This window comes from Mytilus edulis, chromosome 4 (assembly GCF_963676685.1).
Source record: "Mytilus edulis chromosome 4, xbMytEdul2.2, whole genome shotgun sequence".
In the NCBI taxonomy this organism is placed as follows: domain Eukaryota; kingdom Metazoa; phylum Mollusca; class Bivalvia; order Mytilida; family Mytilidae; genus Mytilus; species Mytilus edulis.
In genome coordinates this window covers 7,424,375-7,448,889 of record NC_092347.1, presented here as the reverse complement: position 1 = coordinate 7,448,889, position 24,515 = coordinate 7,424,375, and the positions used below count along the sequence as shown (strand labels likewise).

The 24,515-nt window shown below is 32.7% G+C and overlaps 1 protein-coding gene across 3 annotated transcripts; it reads left to right on the top strand.

The window, feature by feature from the left end:
• Window positions 1-35: 35 nt before the first annotated feature.
• Window positions 36-24,515, top strand: LOC139518848 (uncharacterized). Of its 3 annotated transcripts, none has more exons than XM_071310470.1 (17): window positions 36-151; window positions 824-907; window positions 1,274-1,550; window positions 3,641-3,793; window positions 4,475-4,649; window positions 5,771-5,959; window positions 6,421-6,568; window positions 8,954-9,035; window positions 9,791-11,317; window positions 11,823-11,936; window positions 19,053-19,198; window positions 20,641-20,732; window positions 21,581-21,735; window positions 22,156-22,309; window positions 23,150-23,232; window positions 23,720-23,820; window positions 24,345-24,515. In XM_071310470.1, the coding sequence occupies exons 2-17, from the start codon at window positions 851-853 to the stop codon at window positions 24,486-24,488; spliced, it is 3,597 nt and encodes a 1,198-aa protein (XP_071166571.1). In that variant the 5' UTR covers window positions 36-151; window positions 824-850; the 3' UTR covers window positions 24,489-24,515. The 3 variants fall into 3 exon arrangements, with proteins under 3 accessions (XP_071166571.1, XP_071166572.1, XP_071166570.1); XM_071310471.1 differs by lacking the exon at window positions 36-151 and adding an exon at window positions 164-277 and having other exon boundaries at window positions 22,156-22,222; XM_071310469.1 differs by lacking the exon at window positions 36-151 and adding an exon at window positions 164-277.

The following is a 24,515-nucleotide window of genomic DNA, read 5'->3' as shown; positions in this document are numbered from 1 at the left end:
ATAGGTTTAAAAAGTTAGTTTTATGACTTCCGGTTAGCAGACGATAGAACAGTGCAAAAATTTAGATTTATGTATTGATCACTTTTACTAAGAAAGAAACATATGACAATGGGACAACAGATGTGCAAATTTAAAACCAAACGATTTTTATGTATGAATCTATTTTTAAAACCTTCTGTTATTGTAATGAAATGTTTTCAGTGAACTATACATATATAGTTATCTTTAAATTTTGAGTAGATAGCCTATATTCTTTTTGTGTGACATTAAAAATAAAGTAAGTTTTAAAATTCTTATTATATCAATCATTTTTTTTAACAGTTCAAATGAGTTTTATATATAGCTGTCAGCATGTTGGCACACAGATTTTCTATACTTTATAGTCCCGGTTGGCGCTACCGACTATTAGTCAAAATTAATATTAATTTATATAATAATTAATACTGAAATTTAAATATTGAGAATATCCAACTTTTGATCATTTTTCAACTAGATCCTTGTGAACATAGCATAGACACATGATCTACAAGAAGAAGAAAATTTGAAACTGAACTAAACCTAGTGACCAAAACTTCCTCCTTAGATTTTTTTGGCCTTTATATACACTTTGACATATTTGTACAATAAATCTATTATGTATTTATGTACAATCATTTTCATCTCCTCTTGAAAGGTTACCATAGTTATGCTTTCTCATACCTTTTTCTTTCTTGTGGCTCAAAAAGTAATGTACTTTTCACTTCACTCAATAAGCATGATTTTCTTTTTCTTAATTTTCTGTCCAAATGAAGCTATTAATAATTAATTGACTCTGTAATTTCAGATGATTTGTACATGATTAACAAATCCCATGGAAGGAAGAAAGCTGAAAGATCACATTATACAGCTATATCAGTCAATAAAACAGGTAGAATTGTCTGAAGTTAAGATACTTTTCCTAAATAAAGATTGTTTTAGTAACAACATTGTATTTCATGTTTTGTTGTTAAATGTTTTAGTATGCTGATTCTCAGTAGAAGATGAGTATGGAAATTTGTAATTGGACAGATGTCTTTTATTTGTGTAAGCTTATCTACACAGAGGTAATGGTAAAATTGATATTTTAAAAGCAATTTCCAACAAACATGTTCTTTTAGAAGGAAATCTGATAGACAAAGTCAAAATTTTATAATATGTAATTTTATTTTTAACCTATCTGAAAAGTCATATGATATATATTTTATTTTAGAATAGATAATTAAAAAAAAATATGTTTTCATTTTATTCCTGACAGGTACTTTCAAATGACGAACGACAGTTTTTATATAAATCCTTAAGGGAATATAAAGGCTGTCATGATACAGATAGATTAGCATTACAGTTGTGTAGACTCTGTACTTCATCAGAGAACGTAGAGATAGTCAGATTTGTGTGGACAGAAATCATCCATGGTCAGTCAGCAGAATTTGACCAGATTTTGAAGGAATATCCAGTAGAGCAATTTCAAAATCAACAGATCATATTGAAAGCTGATAATTTAACAAGAAAAAGTCCTTTAAAATCTCATACAGGTACAGTATTATTTGTAACAAAAAGGAAAACAACAAAATAAATTGCTTTTTGTTTGATTTTTTTATCAGCTGTTACCTAATTACATTTAAAATCAACCAATTTTTTGCTCTTATTCATCATTAATTATTTGATGATAAATTCCTGAAATTGATTATAATTTAATGAAATTTGTAATGTATTGATTTCTTGTATCATCTGTTGCCTGTTCATATTTGATGATATCAGGTAACATGTTGGATTAACAATTTTCATAGTATACATCGTATAGGTATCTTCAGTGTAAATGTATAAACTTGTAAATAAAAATTGATTAATAGAAGAAAAGATTTTAATTTTTGAATGACGCAATACTTCAGAGTATAAGGTATTGCAACTGTTGTATTTTTTTATGCCCCACCTACGATAGTAGAGGGGCATTATGTTTTCTGGTCTGTGGCTCCGTTCGTTTGTTCGTCTGTCCGTTGGTTCGTTCGTTCGTTCGTTCGTTCGTTCGTTCGTTCGTTCGTTCGTCCTGCTTCAGGTTAAAGTTTTTGGTCAAGGTAGTTTTTGATGAAGCTGAAGTCCAATCAACTTATAACTTGGTACACTTGTTGCTTATGATATGATCTTTCTAATTTTAAAGCCAAATTATACTTTTGACCCCAATTTTTACGGTCCATTGAACATAGAAAATGAAAGAGGGAGTTTCAGGTTAAAGTTTTTGGTCAAGGTAGTTTTTGATGAAGCTGAAGTCCAATCAACTTATAACTTGGTACACTTGTTGCTTATGATATGATCTTTCTAATTTTAAAGCCAAATTATACTTTTGACCCCAATTTCACGGTCCATTGAACATATAAAATGAAAGTGGAAGTTTCAGGTTAAAGTTTTTGGTCAAGGTAGTTTTTGATGAAATTGAAGTCCTATCAACTTGAAACTTAGTACACTTGTTGCTTATGGTATGATCTTTCTAATTTTAAAGCCAAATTAGACTTTTGACCCCAATTTCACAGTCCACTTAACATAGAAAATGAAAGTGGAAGTTTCAGGTTAAAGTTTTGGGTCAAGGTAGTTTTTGATGAAATTGAAGTAAAATCAACTTGAAACTTAGTACACATATTCCCTATAGTATAATCCTTCTAATTTTAAAGCCAAATTAGATTTTAACCCTATTTCATGGTCCATGGAACATGGAAAATGATTGAGTGGGGCATTCGTGTACTTTGGACACATTCTTGTTATATATAAGAAATTCAGGTGTATTATAAAAAATGTTACTTTGAATTAGTCCTGAGTTTAACGGTGAAAACTTTTTCAAAATTGGACTTTTATTTATGTGTCACAGTAGTTATTTTTAAATTAGGCCAAAAATGAGGCTGAAACATAAATGTACCTTTACCACCCCTTCATCTCTCAGGATTTATTTAAGTTCTGTTTTTTTGTTAATTTCTCATAAACCTATGATCAGGCGCGGATCCAGAGGGGGATTCCGGGGGTTGGAACCCCCCCTTTTTTTGGACGATCAATGCATTTGAATGGGGACATGTAATTGGAACCCCCCCTTTTTTAAATGGCTGGATCCGCCCCTGATGATGTCATATAAATATTTACTTTAATGTTCAATATGTTGATATATTAGTATAAGTATGCATAACATATTAGTCATACTAACCTCCAGTTCATACTTGGAATGACTTTGAACAAATTTTGTGTTTAGGTTCCTTTCTCAGGAATCTTTCATATATCAATATTAAAGGAACTTTTATTATTTTCTTTTGAGGCAAAAAACAGCTTTTTTTCTTTTAAAATGTGCCCATCCAGAACTTGAGAAAGTCTTTTTATGCAAAGATACCAAAGACTGTCCCCAAAATTTGGAATGGGTTGGAATATCGGGGTGAAGCAATAATTTGAAGAGTGAAATTGAACAAACATTCATTGACCTTCAAATATCATTTTGATGCAGTAATGCAGTGCATTAATTTTTGTTTAATATCGTTACAACTTTTAAAATCGCAGCTTTTGTTGTTATTTATATCTTTATTCCAATTATACTAATATGAACAATATCTCTCTTCATCTCCATTAAACTGAAAGTCATCTGTTTTTTTAGGAAGACTATTTGATGAGGATGGTCCAACAGGTAATCTGCATCTTATAAAGATTCATAAATCAGAGGACAATAATATTGGTTTCTGTATCAGAGGTGGACTGGAGCATGGACTTGGGGTCTATGTTAGTGGAGTTGATAAAGGTTCTGCTGCAGGTAAGGAGATTAGTTTGGATTGGGTTCTGTATTAAAAAGGGTTGATTTAAATATGGGGTTGTTAGTAAACAATACAAAATGTTCAATAGCAGACAAGAGCAATACATTTGAGCATGTTCAGTATTGGAAAGAGATGACTTCAGCTCGGACTAAATATCAATGTCAGTCAATAAGAAAAGGTTCAGTTGCAGGAAATGGAAATATATTTACTCAAGTGGGTTCTGTATCAGATAGAGATAACTTCAACTTGGACTTGAATCACTAGATATCAATGTGCAGGTTGTTAAGAGGGGTTAGTTTCTAAAATGAGCCAAAGTAGAGTCTTTGGAATTGGTATTTGCTATTTTCCAATAAGCAATTTGGAATAAGTTGATTATAGTCCAAATAATATGATTTAGTATAGGGACACATTTTTTGGACTTAATTTGATAGCTAGAATGCAAAAAATATATTTGGTGTTTTATTTTTAAAAAATGTCACTTCTGCAAAAGCATGTAATAATTGCTGCTGGACTATAGGCATCATTCAATCAATCAACAATGAAGTGTACCCAGTAAATTTCTGTGTATTTTTCCTTAGACCTTCAATCATGCTTTCCTCCTTGTCTTCTGAAGAAGAATATCATTTAACACCTCCAGTGACCTATCCAATCACCTGGACATTTTAATTTTTACATGACAGAGGAGAGCACTCTACAGATTGGAGACAAGATTTTGGAAGCCAATAACATATCTCTTCAAAGACTACCATCTAGTTCTGCAGTGAAGGTTTTAACAGGAAGTAACCAATTGAAATTGTTAGTAGAAAGAACAGGCATGATACCAGAATGGAGGTTATCAAGGGAAAGGACAATTTGGTAATTATTTGTATTTTAATATTTGTTATTATGGTCAATAGTTGAATCTGGCATTAGTATACTTTTCCATCAAATACCTGAATTTTTATTCGACCATTTACCATTACACCATTTTTAGCTCACCTGGCTCGAAGGGCCAAGTGATCTTTTCTCATCACTTTGGCATCCGTCGTCGTTAACTTTTACAAAAATCTTCTCCTCTGAAACTACTCAGCCAAATTAAACCAAACTTGGCCACAATCATCATTGGGGTATCTAGTTCAAAAAATGTGTGCGGTGACCAAGATGGCTGCCATGGCTAAAAATAGAACATGGGGTAAAATGTAGATTTTGGCTTATATCTCTGAAACCAAAGCATTTAGAGCAAATCTGACAGGGTGTACAATTGTTTATCAGGTCAAAATTTATCTCCCCACAAATTTTCAGATGAATCAGACAACCTGTTTAAGGAAATTTTGCCGTTTTTGGTAATTATTTTGAATATTATTATAGATAGAGATAAACTGTAAAAAGCAATAATGTTCAGCAAAGTAAAATCTACAAATAAGTCAATATGACCAAAATGGTCAAATGACCCCTTAAGGAGTAATTACCCTTTATAGTGATTAGTCAATTTTAAACCATTTTTCGTAAATTCTGTAAATTGTTACAAACATTTTCCACTGTAACTACTGGGCCAAGTTCATTATAGATAGAGATAATTGTAAGCAGCAAGAACGTTTAGTAAAGTAAGATCTACAAAGACATCACCATCACCAAAACACAATTTTGTCATAAATCCATCTGTGTCCTTTGTTTAATATGCACATAGACCAAGGTGAGCGACACAGGCTGTTTAGAGCCTCTAGTTATTTGACTTATCATGGTAGTAATTCAACATCATTTTGAAGTTCAAAATGCTACTGAGTTATTATTGAGTAAATGTATTCAAGTTAGAAAATGTCTTATCTACTATGAAACAATAAAAACAAATGGTATAAGAATTATTTTTTGTGTATAGTTCAGTTTTACAGTAAAATGAACACATGATCGAAACCCTGAAAATCCATGGAGTAAACATTTGTATGAATATTAAACCATGCAGCTTCTTACAAATTGAAATAATATCAATTACAAATTAGGTATGACTGTCAGATGAAAAAAGTAACAACTGGAGAATATGAAGAATATGGTGCAGCAAACTATTTCCGTGGTATAGATGTGGACATACCAGAACGTTGTGTCACTTCTTCAAATGTTACAGATGAAGAAGATCTGGGATTAAACATCAGAGGAGGGAATGAATACAGACTTGGTATTTATGTGTCAATGTAAGTCATATTTTTATCAAAATGGAAAGTAAAAATGGTAACTAAGATCTTTGGAACTTCACATAAAGATGCAAACCTATTAAGGGTATGGAGTTGTTAAAAGATTTTCCCCATTTTTCCACTTTAGATTTTGGCACATTCAAATGTTAGGTATCTACCATTATTCATTGGTATGCATTTTACTTTTAACTAGTTTAATAAGTGGCACACATTCTCTTGCTCCAAATCTTACTTTGGTGATATCCTCTAAAGTTTAAAAAAAAACCCAGCATATCAAAAGAAAAAAGAAGAGATATGATACTATTTCAAGAGTAAAAAACAGTGCATGTAGAAATGCCGCAAAAATTGTAACCCTTAAAAATCTGGTCGTGCACTAAATCCCCCAAAGAGGATTTTCAAAAGTTGGCACGTCTGAGATTTATGTTTGAATCATGTTTGTTCATGGTAGTTCTCTTTTTTAGTGTTGAAGAAGGGAGTAAAGCAGATAAGACTGGTATACAGATAGGAGATCAAATAATAAATGTGAATGGAATACCATTTGATAATATATCCCATGCTCATGCTGTGGAGACATTGAATAGTGACACACATCTAATCATAACTCTAAGGGTAGGTTTTAAACTAAAGCTCATATCTCATGCCTACGCTGTGGAGACATTGAATAGTGACACACATTTAATCATAACTCTAAGGGTAGGTGTAAACTAAAGCTCATATCTCATGCCTACACTGTGGAGACATTGAATAGTGACACACATTTAATCATAACTCTAAGGGTAGGTGTAAACTAAAGCTCATATCTCATGCCTACACTGTGGAGACATTGAATAGTGACACACATTTAATCATAACTCTAAGGGTAGGTGTAAACTAAAGCTCATATCTCATGCCTACACTGTGGAGACATTGAATAGTGACACACATTTAATCATAACTCTAAGGGTAGGTGTAAACTAAAGCTCATATCTCATGCCTACACTGTGGAGACATTGAATAGTGACACACATTTAATCATAACTCTAAGGGTAGGTGTAAACTAAAGCTCATATCTCATGCCTACGCTGTGGAGACATTGAATAGTGACACACATTTAATCATAACTCTAAGGGTAGGTGTAAACTAAAGCTCATATCTCATGCCTACGCTGTGGAGACATTGAATAGTGACACACATCTAATCATAACTCTAAGGGTAGGTGTAAACTAAAGCTCATATCTCATGCCTACACTGTGGAGACATTGAATAGTGACACACATTTAATCATAACTCTAAGGGTAGGTGTAAACTAAAGCTCATATCTCATGCCTACACTGTGGAGACATTGAATAGTGACACACATTTAATCATAACTCTAAGGGTAGGTGTAAACTAAAGCTCATATCTCATGCCTACGCTGTGGAGACATTGAATAGTATCACACATCTAATCATAACTCTAAGGGTAGGTGTAAACTAAAGCTCATATCTCATGCCTACGCTGTGGAGACATTGAATAGTATCACACATCTAATCATAACTCTAAGGGTAGGTGTAAACTAAAGCTCATATCTCATGCCTACGCTGTGGAGACATTGAATAGTGACACACATCTAATCATAACTCTAAGGGTAGGTGTAAACTAAAGCTCATATCTCATGCCTACGCTGTGGAGACATTGAATAGTGACACACATCTAATCATAACTCTAAGGGTAGGTGTAAACTAAAGCTCATATCTCATGCCTACACTGTGGAGACATTGAATAGTATCACACATCTAATCATAACTCTAAGGGTAGGTGTTAACTTCAAATCACTAGTAAGAGTATGACAGTGTTAACACATTTATATCTTATTCCAGAACGTTTTTAAATCAATAACAGTTTTAAGTCGGGGGAGTTTGATGGAAATTTCAGTCCCATTTTAAAGGAGGTTACAGTTCAAATTTCTTTAGTATGTGTTATGCCATTGGAAATTTAAATATAAATGATATCTGGATGGATGTTAAAAGCCAGTGCTAAAAGTTTATGGATGTTATTGACATTTTAGATATAAACTATGTGAAAGTTGCCATGCTCTTACCTTAGCAATTCTAAATTTAATATAGAAATAGATATGCAAAGTTTATATAACAGTACCTCATTCAGTAAAATATATGATTATTCCAATCAATTCAATGAATTATTGACCATTGAAAATGTAGAAGATTTACCAGAGTTATGTCCCATTAATTGAGGTTTTAGATTGATTTGCAAATATTTAATTCTGCTTGTTTCTGCTATTGTCAAATAACAATTTACATATATTACATGTCTGTTTTACTACACTATGGGTTAGGTCATTTTGGAACACTCTTATTTAAATTTCTTCGGTCCAATGTTTTCTGAGGTTTCCATATATTATCATAATTAAGTGATTTCAGCAAGGAGATGATACACATATTTGAAAATATTTTCAAAGCAAAAATACAGAAATTTCTGAAGGGTGTATTGGTTGTCAGATAAAAGGGATAATACAATGACTATCGGGCTTCATCAAAATTGAAATCCATGTTTATAGTCATTTGTTGATGTCTCATTTAAACTACAAAGGAAAAGCTCTGCTTTGTATTTTCAATACATTTTCTATATAACTTACAGTTTCTAAAATACAAGAAGCTTTTTATAAGATAATTACTACACATTATAAGGTCAGCACATCACTTGATGATGTGTTCATCATTATCGACTTTCTCCTGCATGTACATTTACTGTTATATCATGTTACAGTCACAAAGCTCTTTATTTGTGTTTTGTAATTTATTTAATTATGAAGGGAAAAGGTTTTTCCAACCATATATATTTTTTTCAATTTATGTAATGAATAAATTTTGGATCTGGTGAATTCGTTGGTGTCATTTGTGAGTTGTAACAGTTTTATTTACTTTCTCATCTATTCTGTATCTTTGGGATGACAGTTTTTCTTTGGCTAGTAACTAAACTTTTTAACCAGTTTTATCTATAATTGTTTCGTTTTAGGATGTGGGAAGATTTCCTGTTTACAAAGAGATTTATGCAGAGTACACTTGGACTGGAACGTCAGCTCCTGAGGGGACTGGAAGTAAATTATACATTTATACCTTTCTATTATGTTATTGGATTGAATAAGGTTAAGTGATATGATTGCCAATGAGATTACCACCAACCAGTTGTTAAAGGAGGAGGATGTTAATAGCTATAGCTTATTGTATGGCCTTCAACAATGAGTAAAACCATTGCAGTATAGTAAGCTTTAAAATCCATTGTCAATAGTCCACTTAACAACATCAGATAGAACCTATGAGTAAACCATCAAACATACAGACTTGTAATGGTAGTAAGTGTTATTAAGTGTTCTAATTGTGCACTTCATTCATTCAATATAGTCATTACTGTAGTATCAATTTTTCAGAAACAAAGAACTATTGATAATCAGAAATAACTGTATGTGAATAAAAAAAACACCTGTCTCCAGCTATTGAGTTTATTTTTGAAAGGCATCGAAACAGTTAGAAATATATGGCTAATGTTGAGCAATTCCATCCTGTTTCGCAAACACATATCAAAGTAACTTCTTTCAGCAATTATTTCTTATGAAAATTTTGAATTTTGATATGAATCTGATAATTTCAAAGTTCTATGTATCTGTAATACTTACTTCCATTATTAAGAAAATGCTCCTAAAATACATTTATGATACTAAAAAGAAGTCTGCAATTTTTTACCCCAATACATTTTTCATCTGTACGCAATATTGTACTCTGGTCACTTCACATGATTTTCTAGCTATAAAACATTTGAAACTGCAAAGTTAATTATGGTATTTGTATTTGATAGGTATTTATGGAGGTGAAAAACTGATTGAAAGAAAACTTCCAGACACCTGGATAGAGCCTGATGGACATAAGAAAAGAAAGAGTTTACATCTCAGAGTACCAGTAGAAGTGATATCTGCTCATGATCAGCATGATGGAACAGATCCACTACGTTCTCAAATGTACCTTCCAGAAGGTGAAGAAATATCACATGGCTACCAGCATGGCTCCTCTTCAAATTCTGAGTCACATTCCCTTATCAGGAGTGATAGTATAGATATGAAACCAGTAGACACTTGGATCAGGGGAAGTGGTCATACTAATCCTACATTCCAGCCAGATGATATGGGAGACAACTCTAGTGCTAGTTCTGGTACTTATGGTGAATATACTGTTTCCATGGAGGACATTATAGCAAAGAACGATAACAGAAAATTAAATATCTATGAAAGTACGCACCACAAAAGTGAAGATAACGTAGATGGTGGTTCTGTGAAAGACAGCGGCAGGAAGTCAGTTGAGAGGTATATTTTTGACAATGATTTAGAAAGTTTGGCAGGAACAGGATCTAAACAGGGTAGTGTAAGGCTTGATGTAAATGAAGATGATATCAGATCAGAGACAATTTCCCGCCGTTCTCTGGATATTGACAACAATGATATCAGATCAGAGACAATTTCCCGCTGTTCTCTGGATATTGACGACAATGATATCCGACCAGAGACAATTTCCCGCCATTCTCTGGATATTGACGACAATGATTCAAAGAACTATTTATCTAGTCCTTCTTTCTCATCCTTTACTCAAAATTTTAAACAAAATAAAATGATATCCCTGACTGATTGGAAACAGTCTGTAGAAAGTTTAGTTCCACACATGGAGGCCGATTCAACAGAACTTAGAGAAAGTCATTCAGATAATATTGATAAGAAAAGTGATCAGAGCTCCAGTGATGATAATGAAAAAGAAGAAAACTTCCCAATTTCAATAGTCCCTGGTACAGCATTTATAACAAATGTTAAAGAATCACGTTATAGAAAGAAAGATGACAGTAGACCTAAAAGTTCAAAATTTAATTCTAATGTGAATAAGACAAGATATAGTGCCACAGAATCTTTACAGCAAGGACAAGGGCAGATAACTATGTATGGAATCACATCAGAATCTTCAGATGATCCAAACAACCAGGTTACTAACAATCTAAATGATGAAACTGCTAATCACTTTATGAATTCACTTCATTATAAAGACTTTCAAAATGACAATGATTTAAGCCAAGGTGTTAATAACATTAATATTATTGGTTTATCAACAAACAAGCAACATATAAGTCATGGTAATTCCCCTGATGGGAATGTAGACCAGAGGGAACTGTCTGAAACATGGAGTCAAGATGATATCAATAGTCAGACAGCACTTGTACTACATGATTTTGATCGACAGATACAGAATCTCGAAGACAGGAAAAAAGATTTGGGCATGTTTGAAATGTCCAATCTGTCAACTGAAGAAAACGATTCACCAGGACCTTCAAAGAAGGAAAGGAGAGGTATAAATAATGAATCTGATTTTTTTTTTTTTTTTTTTTTTTTAAGATTATGCTCTCTGGCAAAGAAATGTGCAGGGAACATTTACTTACCACTGAAGTCATGCATGTTGAAACATTATTCACCAAATTACAGTTGTTGAATTAAGTCAATACAGTTGTATATACAATGTATATCCCATTTAGAGGCATTAAATGTGTCTTAAAATAAAATAAACATTACAATTATATACAGGGAACATAATCTTACATTTTTCTTCAAACTTTCTTCAAATTCCTATATTCATGTGCAATGCAGAGACCTCACTTTAGTAAAGATTTTATCTGGAACAAACAGAAAATAGAGGAAAGTTTAAAATATGTTTGAAATATAAATAAAAGCCATGGTGAGATTATTTAATAGTAGTGGAGGAAATCTGTTATATTTATCCATATATAGAGAAAAAGCATAACCTCAAACAATTCTTGTTATGCAGTAAATGCAAAACTTTTTTTTTAAAATAAATAGGGTCATTGTTTAAGACAGCAAGAAGGAAGTCAAAGGACATGGCAGCTAAAATAAGTTCTTGGAAGATCATTAAAAATAAAATTAGAAGTGGTTTATTCAAAAAGACAGCTCATGGTAAGATATACTTCATATTCTTTCTTTTATGTTTACAGCTTATCCCAGAAAAATGAATGAAGGTGTTTGGAATTCACTATTTTTAGATCTATTACTCATTCAGAGAATTAAAGTGTATTATTGGGAAAACTGTGTTGAGCCCCATCACCCATGCAGTTCTATCTAAAGTTCACCCCTTCCCTTTACATTTTTATGCTCTGCTTTAAAGGGTATATTATTTAACTCTGTCCGTCCATCCGTCCCACGAATATTTTTCATCGCATCTTTCTTAGAAACTAAACCATGAGGATTTCTGATATTTGGTTTCAGGGTTTTTATAAGTTAGGTTATACCGTGTGATGTGTTTTCAGATTCATCACTCAACAACTTCCCGTTTACTGAAATATTTGGGAAGGGGTATCATCACTGAGCTTTAGCTCTCAGTTAACTTGTTTTTCCTGGAACAGCCCTTTAATAAGACCAGTGTTACGTCCATTAAGAATTGAAATCTTGAGAAAAGGAAGTGCTGTGTTCCCTTTGTGGGGTTTTTGTATGTTACTTACTGCCGACCTTGACAAAAAATAGCAACTTTTAAAAACAAAATCAAATAAACTGTGTTGAATTATAGAAGTTGTTGTATACTGACCGACTTTAGAAACACAACACTAGATTATTCTTTGTAATTTCCATTTTCAAATATATTCATTTTTTTGTAAACAAACTTATGAACAGAAAGTTCTTTCATTACTTCAATGTATAAGAAAAATGCCAGGTCGAAAGGTGAATTGATTACGTCATTTTCAACGTTCAAATATTGTGCTATACACTGAAACCATGGTTTTCCCCTTACCAATGAACGTGTAACCGTCAGAAGCATTGACTGCCTGTAACAAATGCCAAAATGATTATCAGAAAGATCAACCAGTTCTGTTCAACAGGTTTTGGGTTCTGTTTTTCACTTTCTGATTTTGCCGTTGTTCCACCCATTATTAGAAATTTTTAATTGATGTTTATATTAATGTTTCATGTTCTGTCCGACTCGGCTTCTGTTAAAATCATTATTTATTTAGGTGGACGATAATCATTTTATTACTAGATTTATGATGTCTGTGGTAGATACGGCAGTGTTTTCTTAACCGTCTCATGACTTTGTGCACGTGTTAAATTTTCAATCTTTGTCAGGTTTATTCAGTCAGTTGCATTGATAAGATAGTAACAGTATAGAAGTGCAAACAATTCAAATCAATATTATTTGGTTATTTCATAACTTTTTTAACAACTTCTTAAAATGCCGCCAGTTCGTAAAAAGCGTGTTTCCAGTAAGAAAAGTAAGAAAAGTGACACACCAGTTGTACAGAATTCTAATACAGAATTGACACTTGACGAAGTTAAAGGAAAACTAAGGAAGCAAGGCATCAGGGCTCCATCAACTTTCACAAAAGAGCAGTTATTGGAACTATTAAATGAGAATTTAGGACAGGATAATACAGTTATGCCCGAAATTCCAGCATTAACTCAACTTACCACCAGTTTAAACAACATGGAGCAAACTGTTCAAAATCAAGGGACTTTAATTCAGTCGCTATTAGTTAGAGAATCAAATATCATTAGTCAACCTGCATTTGTTAGTGATATAAATAATGGAGTACATCATGATACAGGATCTTATCACACTACCAAGGTTTCCTCAGGCATGTTTCCGCATGTTCAAGCAGTGGCACCGAACGTTCGGAAGCAGATTTTAGAAGGCAAGTACATTAATCTGGCTACCCTTCTTAACAATCAAGAAAACGTACAAGATTACAAAACCGTTGATGAATCTGACGGGTCCGTTTTGTTAATCAAACATCGCGATCCCCGCCTTCAAAGAAACTTGTCTATTCAAGAATTTCTAGAAGCTTTTAATATTTACAAAAATATTATCTGTGAAAAGCAAGACCGACGAATCAAATTCGATATGTATATTCAAGATATCATTGATATCTCTGCAAGATATAAAGGTCCCGTTTTCTACGAGTATCACAAGGCTTTCGCAAATAAGGTAGCTGCTATCAAACTGACCCATGGTAAAGTTGTAGATTGGTCCATCAGAGACGAAAAACTCTATTCATCCATCACAAGTGGACAAATAATTAAAGAATGTGAAACATGCGGTAGTCTTGGGCATCTCACAGCTGTTTGTCAAACGTTACCAAGCTTTGGTCAATCGAATAATCGATCCAACCAACTTATAATCAAACTCATTTTCAGAAATCACAAGTTGGGAGTAACGATCGTGTTGATTCCAATACAGATATACGTGGACGCCCTGTTCTTTTCTTTCGTGGTCGGGAAGTGTGTAACAATTTCTTATCAGGAAAATGTTTCAAAGGAACAAAATGTTCATTCGCCCATGTTAATACTAGATCATCTACTGGTGCTACTCCGAACAATAGGCCGTCACAAGAACAAGCGCAGGCCAAGAATTGACTAGTGTCTACGCCTATTGATATCGATCAACTTGAATTTGAACTTACACATTATCCAGATAAAAATTTTGTTTTTAATTTAATTAATGGACTTCGATATGGTTTTGACACAGGCATAAACGTACTACCAAGTAAATCTTTGGAATGTAAGAATTTATTGTCTACCAAGAAATTTCCCAATGATGTTACGAAACTGGTAGATGACGAACTTCGTAAAGGATACCTTATTGGACCATTTACAAAACCTCCGTTTGATACTTATAGAATTAGTCCGATAGGTATTGTTGAAGGAAAATATTCAAAAAAGAAACGATTAATTCTAGACCTCTCGTCTCCTCACAACAATGATGAGCATCACAGCATCAATGATTTGATAAATAAGGAAGACTATTCATTAACCTATGTAAGAATTGACGACGCTATAAATATAATTAAGTCATTAGGAATTAAAAGTCAATTATGTAAGTGTGACGTAACCGATGCATTCAAATTAATACCTGTACATAATTCTTTATGGCGATTTTATGGATTAAAATGGAATGACATGTACTATTTTTATACTCGTTTAGCATTTGGTTGCCGTTCAAGTCCCAAGATATTTGATACATTATCAGTGGCAATATGTTGGATCTTACAAAATAATTACGGTTTGCGGCACGTGTTACATTTGTTAGACGATTTTCTCCTGATTAACAATCCTTACGTAGATTCTACAAGGAATATGAACACAATGTTATATGTATTTAATAGTTTAAAGATTCCTCTCAGCGCTCATAAAACAGTTGGTCCGTCTACTTCATTAGAATATCTCAGCATAATTCTCGATTCAATGCATATGATTGCTAAATTACCTGATGAGAAGCTTGTTAGAATTAAGGATATTTTATACAGCTATCTTAATAGACGTTCATGTACTAAGCGTGAAATGTTAAGTTTATTGGGTCATCTCAATTATGCATGTAAAGTAATTATACCAGGGAGATCGTTTGTGTCGTATTTATTGACATTAGCACACTCCGTTAAAGAACTTTATCATCACGTTACAATTACAAAGGGATGTAGTCCGATTTTCATTTATTTACGGATGCTTCATCAACAATCGGATACGGAGGTTATTTTAGGAAAAGGTGGTTTCAAGGCAGTTGGCCCGACGATTTTATTCGGCCCGATGAGGAGTCTTTCTCAATGGCTTACTTAGAATTGTATCCGATTGTTATATCTGCTATTTTATGGGGGCATGAATGGTCTACTAAACGCATTCTTTTTCATTGTGATAATATGTCTAGTGTGTACATTATTAATAAGGGTCGTTCAAAGTGTAACATAATTATGAATCTTGTTCGCCGTTTAACTTGGTGTGCGGCTAAATTTAATTTTGTTGTACATGCTGTACATGTACCAGGGAAAGAAAATAACATAGCAGATGCTCTTTCTCGTTACCAGATGAAGCGGTTTCGACAATTGGCTCCAGAAGCTTCGCCAAATCCATGCACCTGCCCTCCTCATTCCGAAATTGTGTGGAGTTAGACCAAGCAGTCGGCAGCTTATGGAATAAAAGTATCAACGTGAATACCCGCAATGTTTATTCAACAGGATATAAATGTTTTATTCAATTTTGTGGCAATCATATCACTGGATTCAACTCAAGGACTTTCAATATGTCTAAAGTTTCGGAAGATTTATTGATCTATTTCGTGGCCCATTGCCAATCAGTGTTAAAACTGAAATATTCAACAATCAAATTATATCTCGCTGGAGTTCGTTTTCATGGAGTTAATTTTGATAATGTCAACCCACTTCGTGATAAATTTGGTCATACATACCAACGCTTGCAAAATGTGTTACCGTAAATGGAGTTAAAAAATCTGAGAGTAAGCCATTACGACAAAAGTTACCAATAACGTTTAAAATTTTACAGGAAATAGTAACTTGTTTGCAATGTGGATTTTTCAATCATGATTATATGGATTTAACATTTCAAACAGCGTGTGTTCTGGCATTTTATGGTTTTCTGAGATGCAATGAGTTTACATGTAGAACTGTGTTTGATCCAGATTCAAATTTATGCGTTTCTGACATAAATTTCGTTTCAGAATGCGAAGTAACTGTTAATTTAAAAGCTACAAAGACAGATATATTCCGACAAGGTATTATAATTTCCTTGTTCAAGATAGAAGGCGTCATTTGTCCGTATAAATTGCTATCCCAGCTGATGAGTGTAAGATTAAACCTAAACGCAAAGCAGAATGATTCGTTTCTCGTTGAAGAAACCGGAAAACCACTTTCCCGGAACTATTTTATAAGCAAGCTGAAAACAATACTCATAGCATTAGGATATAGTGACAAGGATTATAGCGGACATTCTTTTCGATCAGGTGCGGCCACAAGTGCTAGTTCTCAAGGTATCGAGGACAGCATGATACAAACACTGGGACGTTGGAAATCAGATTGTTTTAAACGTTACATTAGAACTTCCAAATTGGATATTAAATCCGCACTGGAAAAGATTAAATGACAAGATACAATGCAGAAAACGTTTTTTACCATCGGTTATAACTTTGTAATTTGTCCTCCATCCTAGCCTTGTGTCTTTTCTTCTCACGTTGATCTCAATATTGTGGTTAAGGATTTTTATATTGACATTAATTTTTCCCTAGATCAACTTTAATTTTAACAAGACACAAGGCTTCATCAGGCACAACATCTTCAATCTTTTGGGGTTACTCAATATGCAACTTGGGCAGGCAACATAACGTTACATATTTCGTTTTGGGCTATGATATTTTATTTTGGCCAAATATAATATCGTTTCCCCAAAACATTTCTGAGTAGTTAGGGTGCCTACGTGCCTTAACGAGGAATAGTCTCATCTTGATTGCTCAACAGCTCTATTTCACGTCGGTCTATGCCCACAAAGATTTACTCTTATGCGGTACCACGTGGAAAATCAAGTAAGGCTATACCGCTCGGGAACGGCTTGCTAAAGTACTCTGAGACAAGTAGACTGGTAGTCGTACACACACGTGTATGCAAATACCCCTATGGTGACGCATTTCTGTCAAAGATATGTGGCTAGCTCAGGCACAGTATTTTAGCGGCAAATTATCCTTAATTATCTGAGAACACACTATCATTTGATGTACATACTGTGTGTTTTGTGTCAACTGCAGGTAGCATGTAATTTGTTTTGTTCTTGATTTACAATATGACAGAACTGAGTGAATTACATGATACTAGAGAAAAAATATCCTCAAGCATTCACACAGTGTGCCGCGCACACAGTGTGCCGCGCACACTGCTCGGATAGTTAAGTATAATGTTGGCGTCAGTTAGTTTACATTCATCGCTTTTTATTCACTGACGCCAAGGAAGTTTTCTGTAACATAACGTGTTGCCCTTAAGCCCTAATATTTGTATAATAAAAATAATTATTTTATTATGTTTTATATTCTTTCAGTACTTAAACAATCAGACTGGGTATCTTGAAATACTTCCTGCTGGACGTTTACAGGCTTTATATCAACAATAACTACTTTCGTAATTATGGTATATTGTCTGTGATCGTTCTTATAGACGGTCATTAAAAGCTATCAATTATCTGCGGTCAAGGTTAATTTATATGTATTTGTACATCTCTAATCATTGTTCACGCCTGTAATTCTCTTATCAAAGGTCTACTAAGGTCAACGCATTCAGGTTTTATTAGTTAATTGGCTTTGGTCTGCTGTGTCGGTATTAACTTTGGATCATACGCTTGATGTGTATTTATTATGTTTGAAACATGTTGTATAAACAATGGGTTTAGGTAATTATGCGGTTGAAACTTTAAGGCTCTAAATGTTTTTCTGCAGTCAATTATTCGGCAGTTTAGTTAATGGGAAACATTTATGGCATAAACCTGTGCAAAATGGCATTCGGCAATTTGATTAGCAGTTGACGTTGCGGCCGTAGGTCTGTCTCGCAAATGACGTTGCATAATCAAATTCTAGTGACTTTGCATTGTCACTACATGTTGATCTGGTCATTGATGGTCTTCAACAAATCCCTTCTACCGGTATCATTGTCGAAAGGACAGTAAGACGAGTTTCTGACGTCAAATTGTCTGGTTGCAGCACGTTCACTTTTTCCTGTTTGCAGTTTCTAATGGGTTGATTCAGTTTTTTATTCCTCAGTCTTTGCAATATGGTGATGCAACATTTTTTGAAGGATTTAAGTGTAGCCAAGGATTAAAGAACTGTTTCACAAAGAAAAAAAAAATGAAAACAATCTTTTATTGGCTCAAAATTTCGCTTTCTAAAATTTGTGCGATCTCAATAATTCGGTATGTTTAATAACCATCGGTAAGTCAGATGTTGATTTTTCCGAAAGAGAAAGAATTGTGATAAGCATGAAAGTAGTTGTATGAGGATCAAACATGATTTGGTAAAAAAAAATCTACAAAAGGGAGTGTTGCGTTTCTTAAGTCAGTCAGTAAATTATGCTACTTGAAAGACATAATTTACCTTAAACAAAAATCGTAATTTAAATCTAATAACATAAACGGTTAATCTAAACTAGTACTTGTCACCTTTCTATAGTTGATAATGTTAGTTCAAGGATTTCAGCCTTAAGTTACTTTTCTAGAAACAGATTTGTAATACAGATGTTAAATAACAGTCTTCTTTTAAAGGTGATCCTGAGAAAAGAGCAGACTTTGTATGGAGTAAATATAATCCTAATACTTATGATGAGGATGGAATGGGACAGCTAGAGAAATCAGCTAGAGAACTCTTCGATCCTGATGAAGTTGTTGCCATCATTAGATATATTAAAAATGTAAGATTATTTGTATGCTACTCTGGAGTATATACGAGGGTTATAATCGGGGTACCTTCATGACGTATAACGGTAAAAATTCTTGCCAAATGATGTTAACGGTAATTTTTAGTGCATGGCGATAAAATGTACACTTTTTTTAGATGATAAACCAGAATGTGTCCACAGTACATGGATGCCCAACTTGCACTATAATTTTTTATGTTCAGTGGACTGTGAAAGAGAGATAAAAATCTAATTTGGCATTTGAATTAGAAAGATCATATCATAAGGCACATGTGTAGTAAGTTTCAAGTTGATAGGACTTCAACTTCCTCAAAAACTACCTTGACCAAAAACTTTAACCTTTAAAGTTTTTGGTCAAGGTAGTTTTTGATGAAATTAAAGTTACATCAACTTGAATCTTAGTACACATGTTCCCTATGATATGATCTTTCTAATTATAATTCCAAATTAAAGTTTTGACCCCAATTTCACGGTCCAATGAACATAGAAAATGATAGTGCGAGTGGGGCATCCGTGTACTATGGACACATTCTTGTTCTAAATAGATCTAATGTAAGTTCAGAAATTATTGCATGCACTTCTTATTGCAAATTTGGAAAAGGCACTTAAATGCAAGTTGCATTATTGGAATTGATAAAACATCGCAATAAATTTCTGAATTTACAGTAATTAGTATAGGTCTAACAAATACTTGTGAGAATTTGTTAAATCCTGTAAATTCAGAAAGGAGTAGGGGCAATAACGCCCTTATTTGGCCTAAAATTTACTGCAAATTTAAAAGTTATCATATATACATTCTTAAATAGCTGAAAACTTGAGTAAGGTATAAGGTACTAAGAAAAACAAAACAAATTTGACATCGAACAAGTTGCCATGGCAACAAATCATGACTTAACTTGCATATTATGTTAAATTTTGTGATTTTCCTTGTTTTTTTCATCAAATTTTAAGTAAATTTTAGATTGAAAAAGTATGTGTGCACCCAAGAAACAACTTTATATTTGGTGAGATTATGCCAATAGTTATAATAAAGCTTCTGTTAAATTATTTTGTTGTTTCCTGGCTGCGCAGGATGTTTCCACAACGGAAATAAAAATAGAAAACTGCATAAATTCTGTATTTTTTCATCGTTTTTATGAAAACAGTACATATTATGACCTAATTGTGACGTCATCAGTTAAAAATTTTATGTTTTTCATTTATATTTCTTGACCAGATGCATTTTTAAACATTATGTGCCAATTTGAAATGGTTATCAAGCATTTTATTTTCTTAGGCCAAAACTAGGCCTTAATGCCCCTACTCCTTTGTTGGTGCACTTGGTGATTGTTGAACAATTGGCAAGAAAGGGAGATAAATTGAATTTTCTGCTGAATAAAAATGTTAAAAAAGTTCAATAATTTTGTCTTTTACCACATTTGTTTGTTTTATTACAGTACCATGAAGACCATGATGTTGACAGCTTGGTGGAATATTTACTGGTGCATATAGATGTACCAGAGAAAATTCTCTTGCTTAAGGATGTCAGGTATAAATACAAAATATTAAGCATTATAATATCAATAACTCATAAGTTAATGACTTTTTGTTTCAAAGAATATGAGTTCTTTGTGTGATTCCATCCTGAAATGCATGTCAAGTTATTTTAACAATTGTCATATAATGGCTGAGTAAATGGGTTTTTTTTGTTGGTTGGACAGCTCTTTGTGGTGAAATACATTGATAATAGGGTACACAATTATCTTACTATGTAATGAACCTCGATTTGCTATTAAAATTGCACAGCGTTGGGTTACAAAAAAAGGTGCAGTCATATGGACATTTAGCTTTTGAAAATCAGAACCAGCATATTAATATGAAACTAACTGAAACATTTCTTGCATTATATTTAACAAGTGGATACAATTAAAGCAAGAAAAATTAAAATATAATTTTAACTTTTCATGCTCATGAAATGTAAATCTTTGGGCTTGGTATTATTTAACTCAATTTCAAAAAGTTCAGTTTTTAGAGAAGCTTTTTTTTATTTTTCATTACCCAGTATTTGAAATATTTAGTCAAAGCTAAAACTCATGATTTCAGTGAAAAGTTAAGTAAGTATTCAAGAAAGCATGCTGCAAAATAGAAAATTTATATGAATTAGAGTAAAAAATTAATGATTCAGTTTTTAAAGGATTTTTCACATTCAGCTTCAAAATGCAGTGTAAAAACTGAATCGTTAATTAAAACAATTGAAGCATTTCTTTTATAAATTATTTGTATCTGAGAAGGCTAAAAATATGTCAATAATACCTATCATACCTAAATTTCATATTGCTACAGCATTATTTTGCCATCCTATATTTAAATCATGGTTTTTCATTTGTGATTTACCAGACAAGTAATCTACAAGTTTGACATGTTCCATTTTGATGAGTTAGTAAAACAGATAGAAATAGAGAATTATGAAAAGCTCTCATCTAATGTGCATCAAAAGCTGAACCGTGAGAAGAGAGGAAAGCCTAAGAAACACATACTACATCCTGAAACTGGTAAATAATAAAATTCATTGAAACAAAGGGACTTTTTTTTTTATCAAACCTGCACAATTATGGTATAAAAAGTGCAATAAATTATCTCCCTTTGGTGTAGTGCTTCCATTCCATTTGAAATTTGGGTTGGCAACTTGCACATAAAATGTAACCTTATGTCTCATCCATAGAATTTTGACATATACTTTACTTTTAATTTCAGTATTGATATGTTTTTACTTTAACTTCCAAATTTCCACAATGTTTAGATGGAAGTGCCTGTTCCTAGTTTAAATTTTGACAGTCAATTCCCATAAGTCGTTCACAGAGATACCTTACTATGAGATCTTTCCTTATATAAACATCATATATACATGTTTATTGTTAAAGTTGTACCTTAAAGTTTTAAATATTTTTTATTCTTTGTAACTTAAATTTCAGATGAGTTTGGACACTTTTACATTAAGCCAATCAAACAGACTGAGTCAAGAGAACAGGAGATACAGAGGCAAGTTATAGACATAATGAAAGCAGAGTATGATCATCAGCCACATGTTACACTAACATTCAACTCGGATGATTTATCCTTGGCACGGTTTGTACTAAACCAGCACAATTTTTCTGACTTTTGGGAGAGGTTGACCACACCATTATTTAAACATCATGCACCCTGTTACCTTTCCTGACACAACTGTCTTCCAATCTTTTATCCTATTCTTTACTCATCATTTTGTATTTATGCTGTAATCATACATTAATTTTTAATCTGAGCCAGACTATTAAAAAAATCAAACCCTGTACCTAATACAGACCTTTCTCTCCATGAGTTTGAAAAAAATGTTTAACAGTAGCAGGTTGTAAAAAGATTTACGGTACTTCATAATTAATGAAGACTGTTTTATTAAACAATTAAATTTAGGAGTAGACAAAATAAGTATGGGTCAAGGTTATATGTGTGATTACAGTAAAAAAACATTCCAAAAATTATCTTATTTGCTGTTCAGAATGTAAAACAATTTAGCAATCATTAGATCAGCACTGTATGCAACTTCATTATTTTCAAAAAAATCATAATTTTGTTTTAAATTCTATTCATCTATATTTCCATTATTTAAAGATAAAAACAAGAAATATTTGTATTTTTTGCTAGTTATATAGTTGTTTTCAATAAACCTTTATAGCACCAACCCATTAAGTGGCCTAAAACAGTTAAAGTGAGAAATACTGTTATGATTTGTTATCACAAAAAATTCTCTATTGTGATACAATGAAATTGGTCATCTGTCTGATGTTTTAAGAACTATTTAAAGTATGAAAGCAAAGAATAAAGATGTAAAATGTACTGCATCAGAATAGTTTTATTTATAAACTGATGATTTCTTGGAAATTTTACATTCATGATATCTCCTCTATTTCACTTATGTCTCTGTTACAGTAATCATGAAGATGATAAGTACATGGAGAAGTATGGTAGAGATATTATTGTATCTCATGTCTCCAAACAAAAAGACATGCTTGGTAAGTATGGACATATGATTAAGATTTACCTTCATTTACCTTGTCCGTCTACCCATTTTTATGTTCATCTATCCATAACTTGAGTAACATATAACTTGGCTTCTATACTTTGGAATGATTGGATAATTGGTTTGAAACTTTATAATGATGAGTGTATGCAATACTGAGAGTCAATTTTGTTTGACGATAATTGAATTTCTACTATAACCACTGGGCATGGAATTGATTTTATCTTAGTCTTTATAATTTCACATTAGCCAGGCTAACACTTGTTGTTTGACCATACTTTTTATAATACCAACTGAGAATGGCATTCTTCTGTTCATATTACTCAGCTTCTGTATTAAGGAATCACTTTGTATTTTGTCAGGAACTTGAGAATTTTTAAAAGATCTACTGTGTTAGCAATTGTAAATTCTTGTTATTTTCACAGCAAGGATTTTTTTGTTAATTTCACCTGTAACTTTTTACATTGATATTTTTACAGGTTTATGCATTTCTGGGGGTGTTGAATGCAAGAGACAACCTCAGATAAAAGTTGAGGAAGTTTTAGAGGATGGGGCTGCAGCTGATGAACCTAGAATTCAGGTATCCATATAAATTATCACTAACTCCTGTGGCTTAAATTACTGTAAATTCAAAAATTTTTGCATGCATTTATTTTTGTGATTGATGAACAAAAACAAACATACAAGGTTGATAATTGCAATATTCAGTTTTGGTACATGTATTTTCATCACTAGGAGTTTATTTGTTTGCACAGCCAAATTAACCAATGATTGAAAGATTGTTTTGGTTTTTTTTTAAATTTGCCATGAAATTATCTCCACAAAAACACTAGCTATTGTATGAATTCAATAGACAGTTAACTTTGCTAAAAATTAAATCGCAAGGTAAACCAACTGATGCAGTGGAAAGGTTTTATATACTACACATCCTATATACCGGTACTTATTTATCACCATTTGATTAGTTTGAAGAAATTATCACAAATTTGGGGGAGGGGTGAGGACTGATGAACTTTTCATCTTTACTCAATCAGTGCCATTGTTTGTGTAATTGATTGTGTATTCAGTTAGATTTTTACAGAATGATGCTATTCATATTTTCAGCCTGGTATGATTGTCCTTGCCATTGATGATACAGATCTAAGGGAAGCTACTCACACAGATGCTATACTGACACTGAAGAAATCATTTAAAGACAAGAACAAATTTACAATGACAATTATTTTAACAGATTCTGTTGTGTGCTAAAAATCTCATTAAACTTTGTCATAAAAA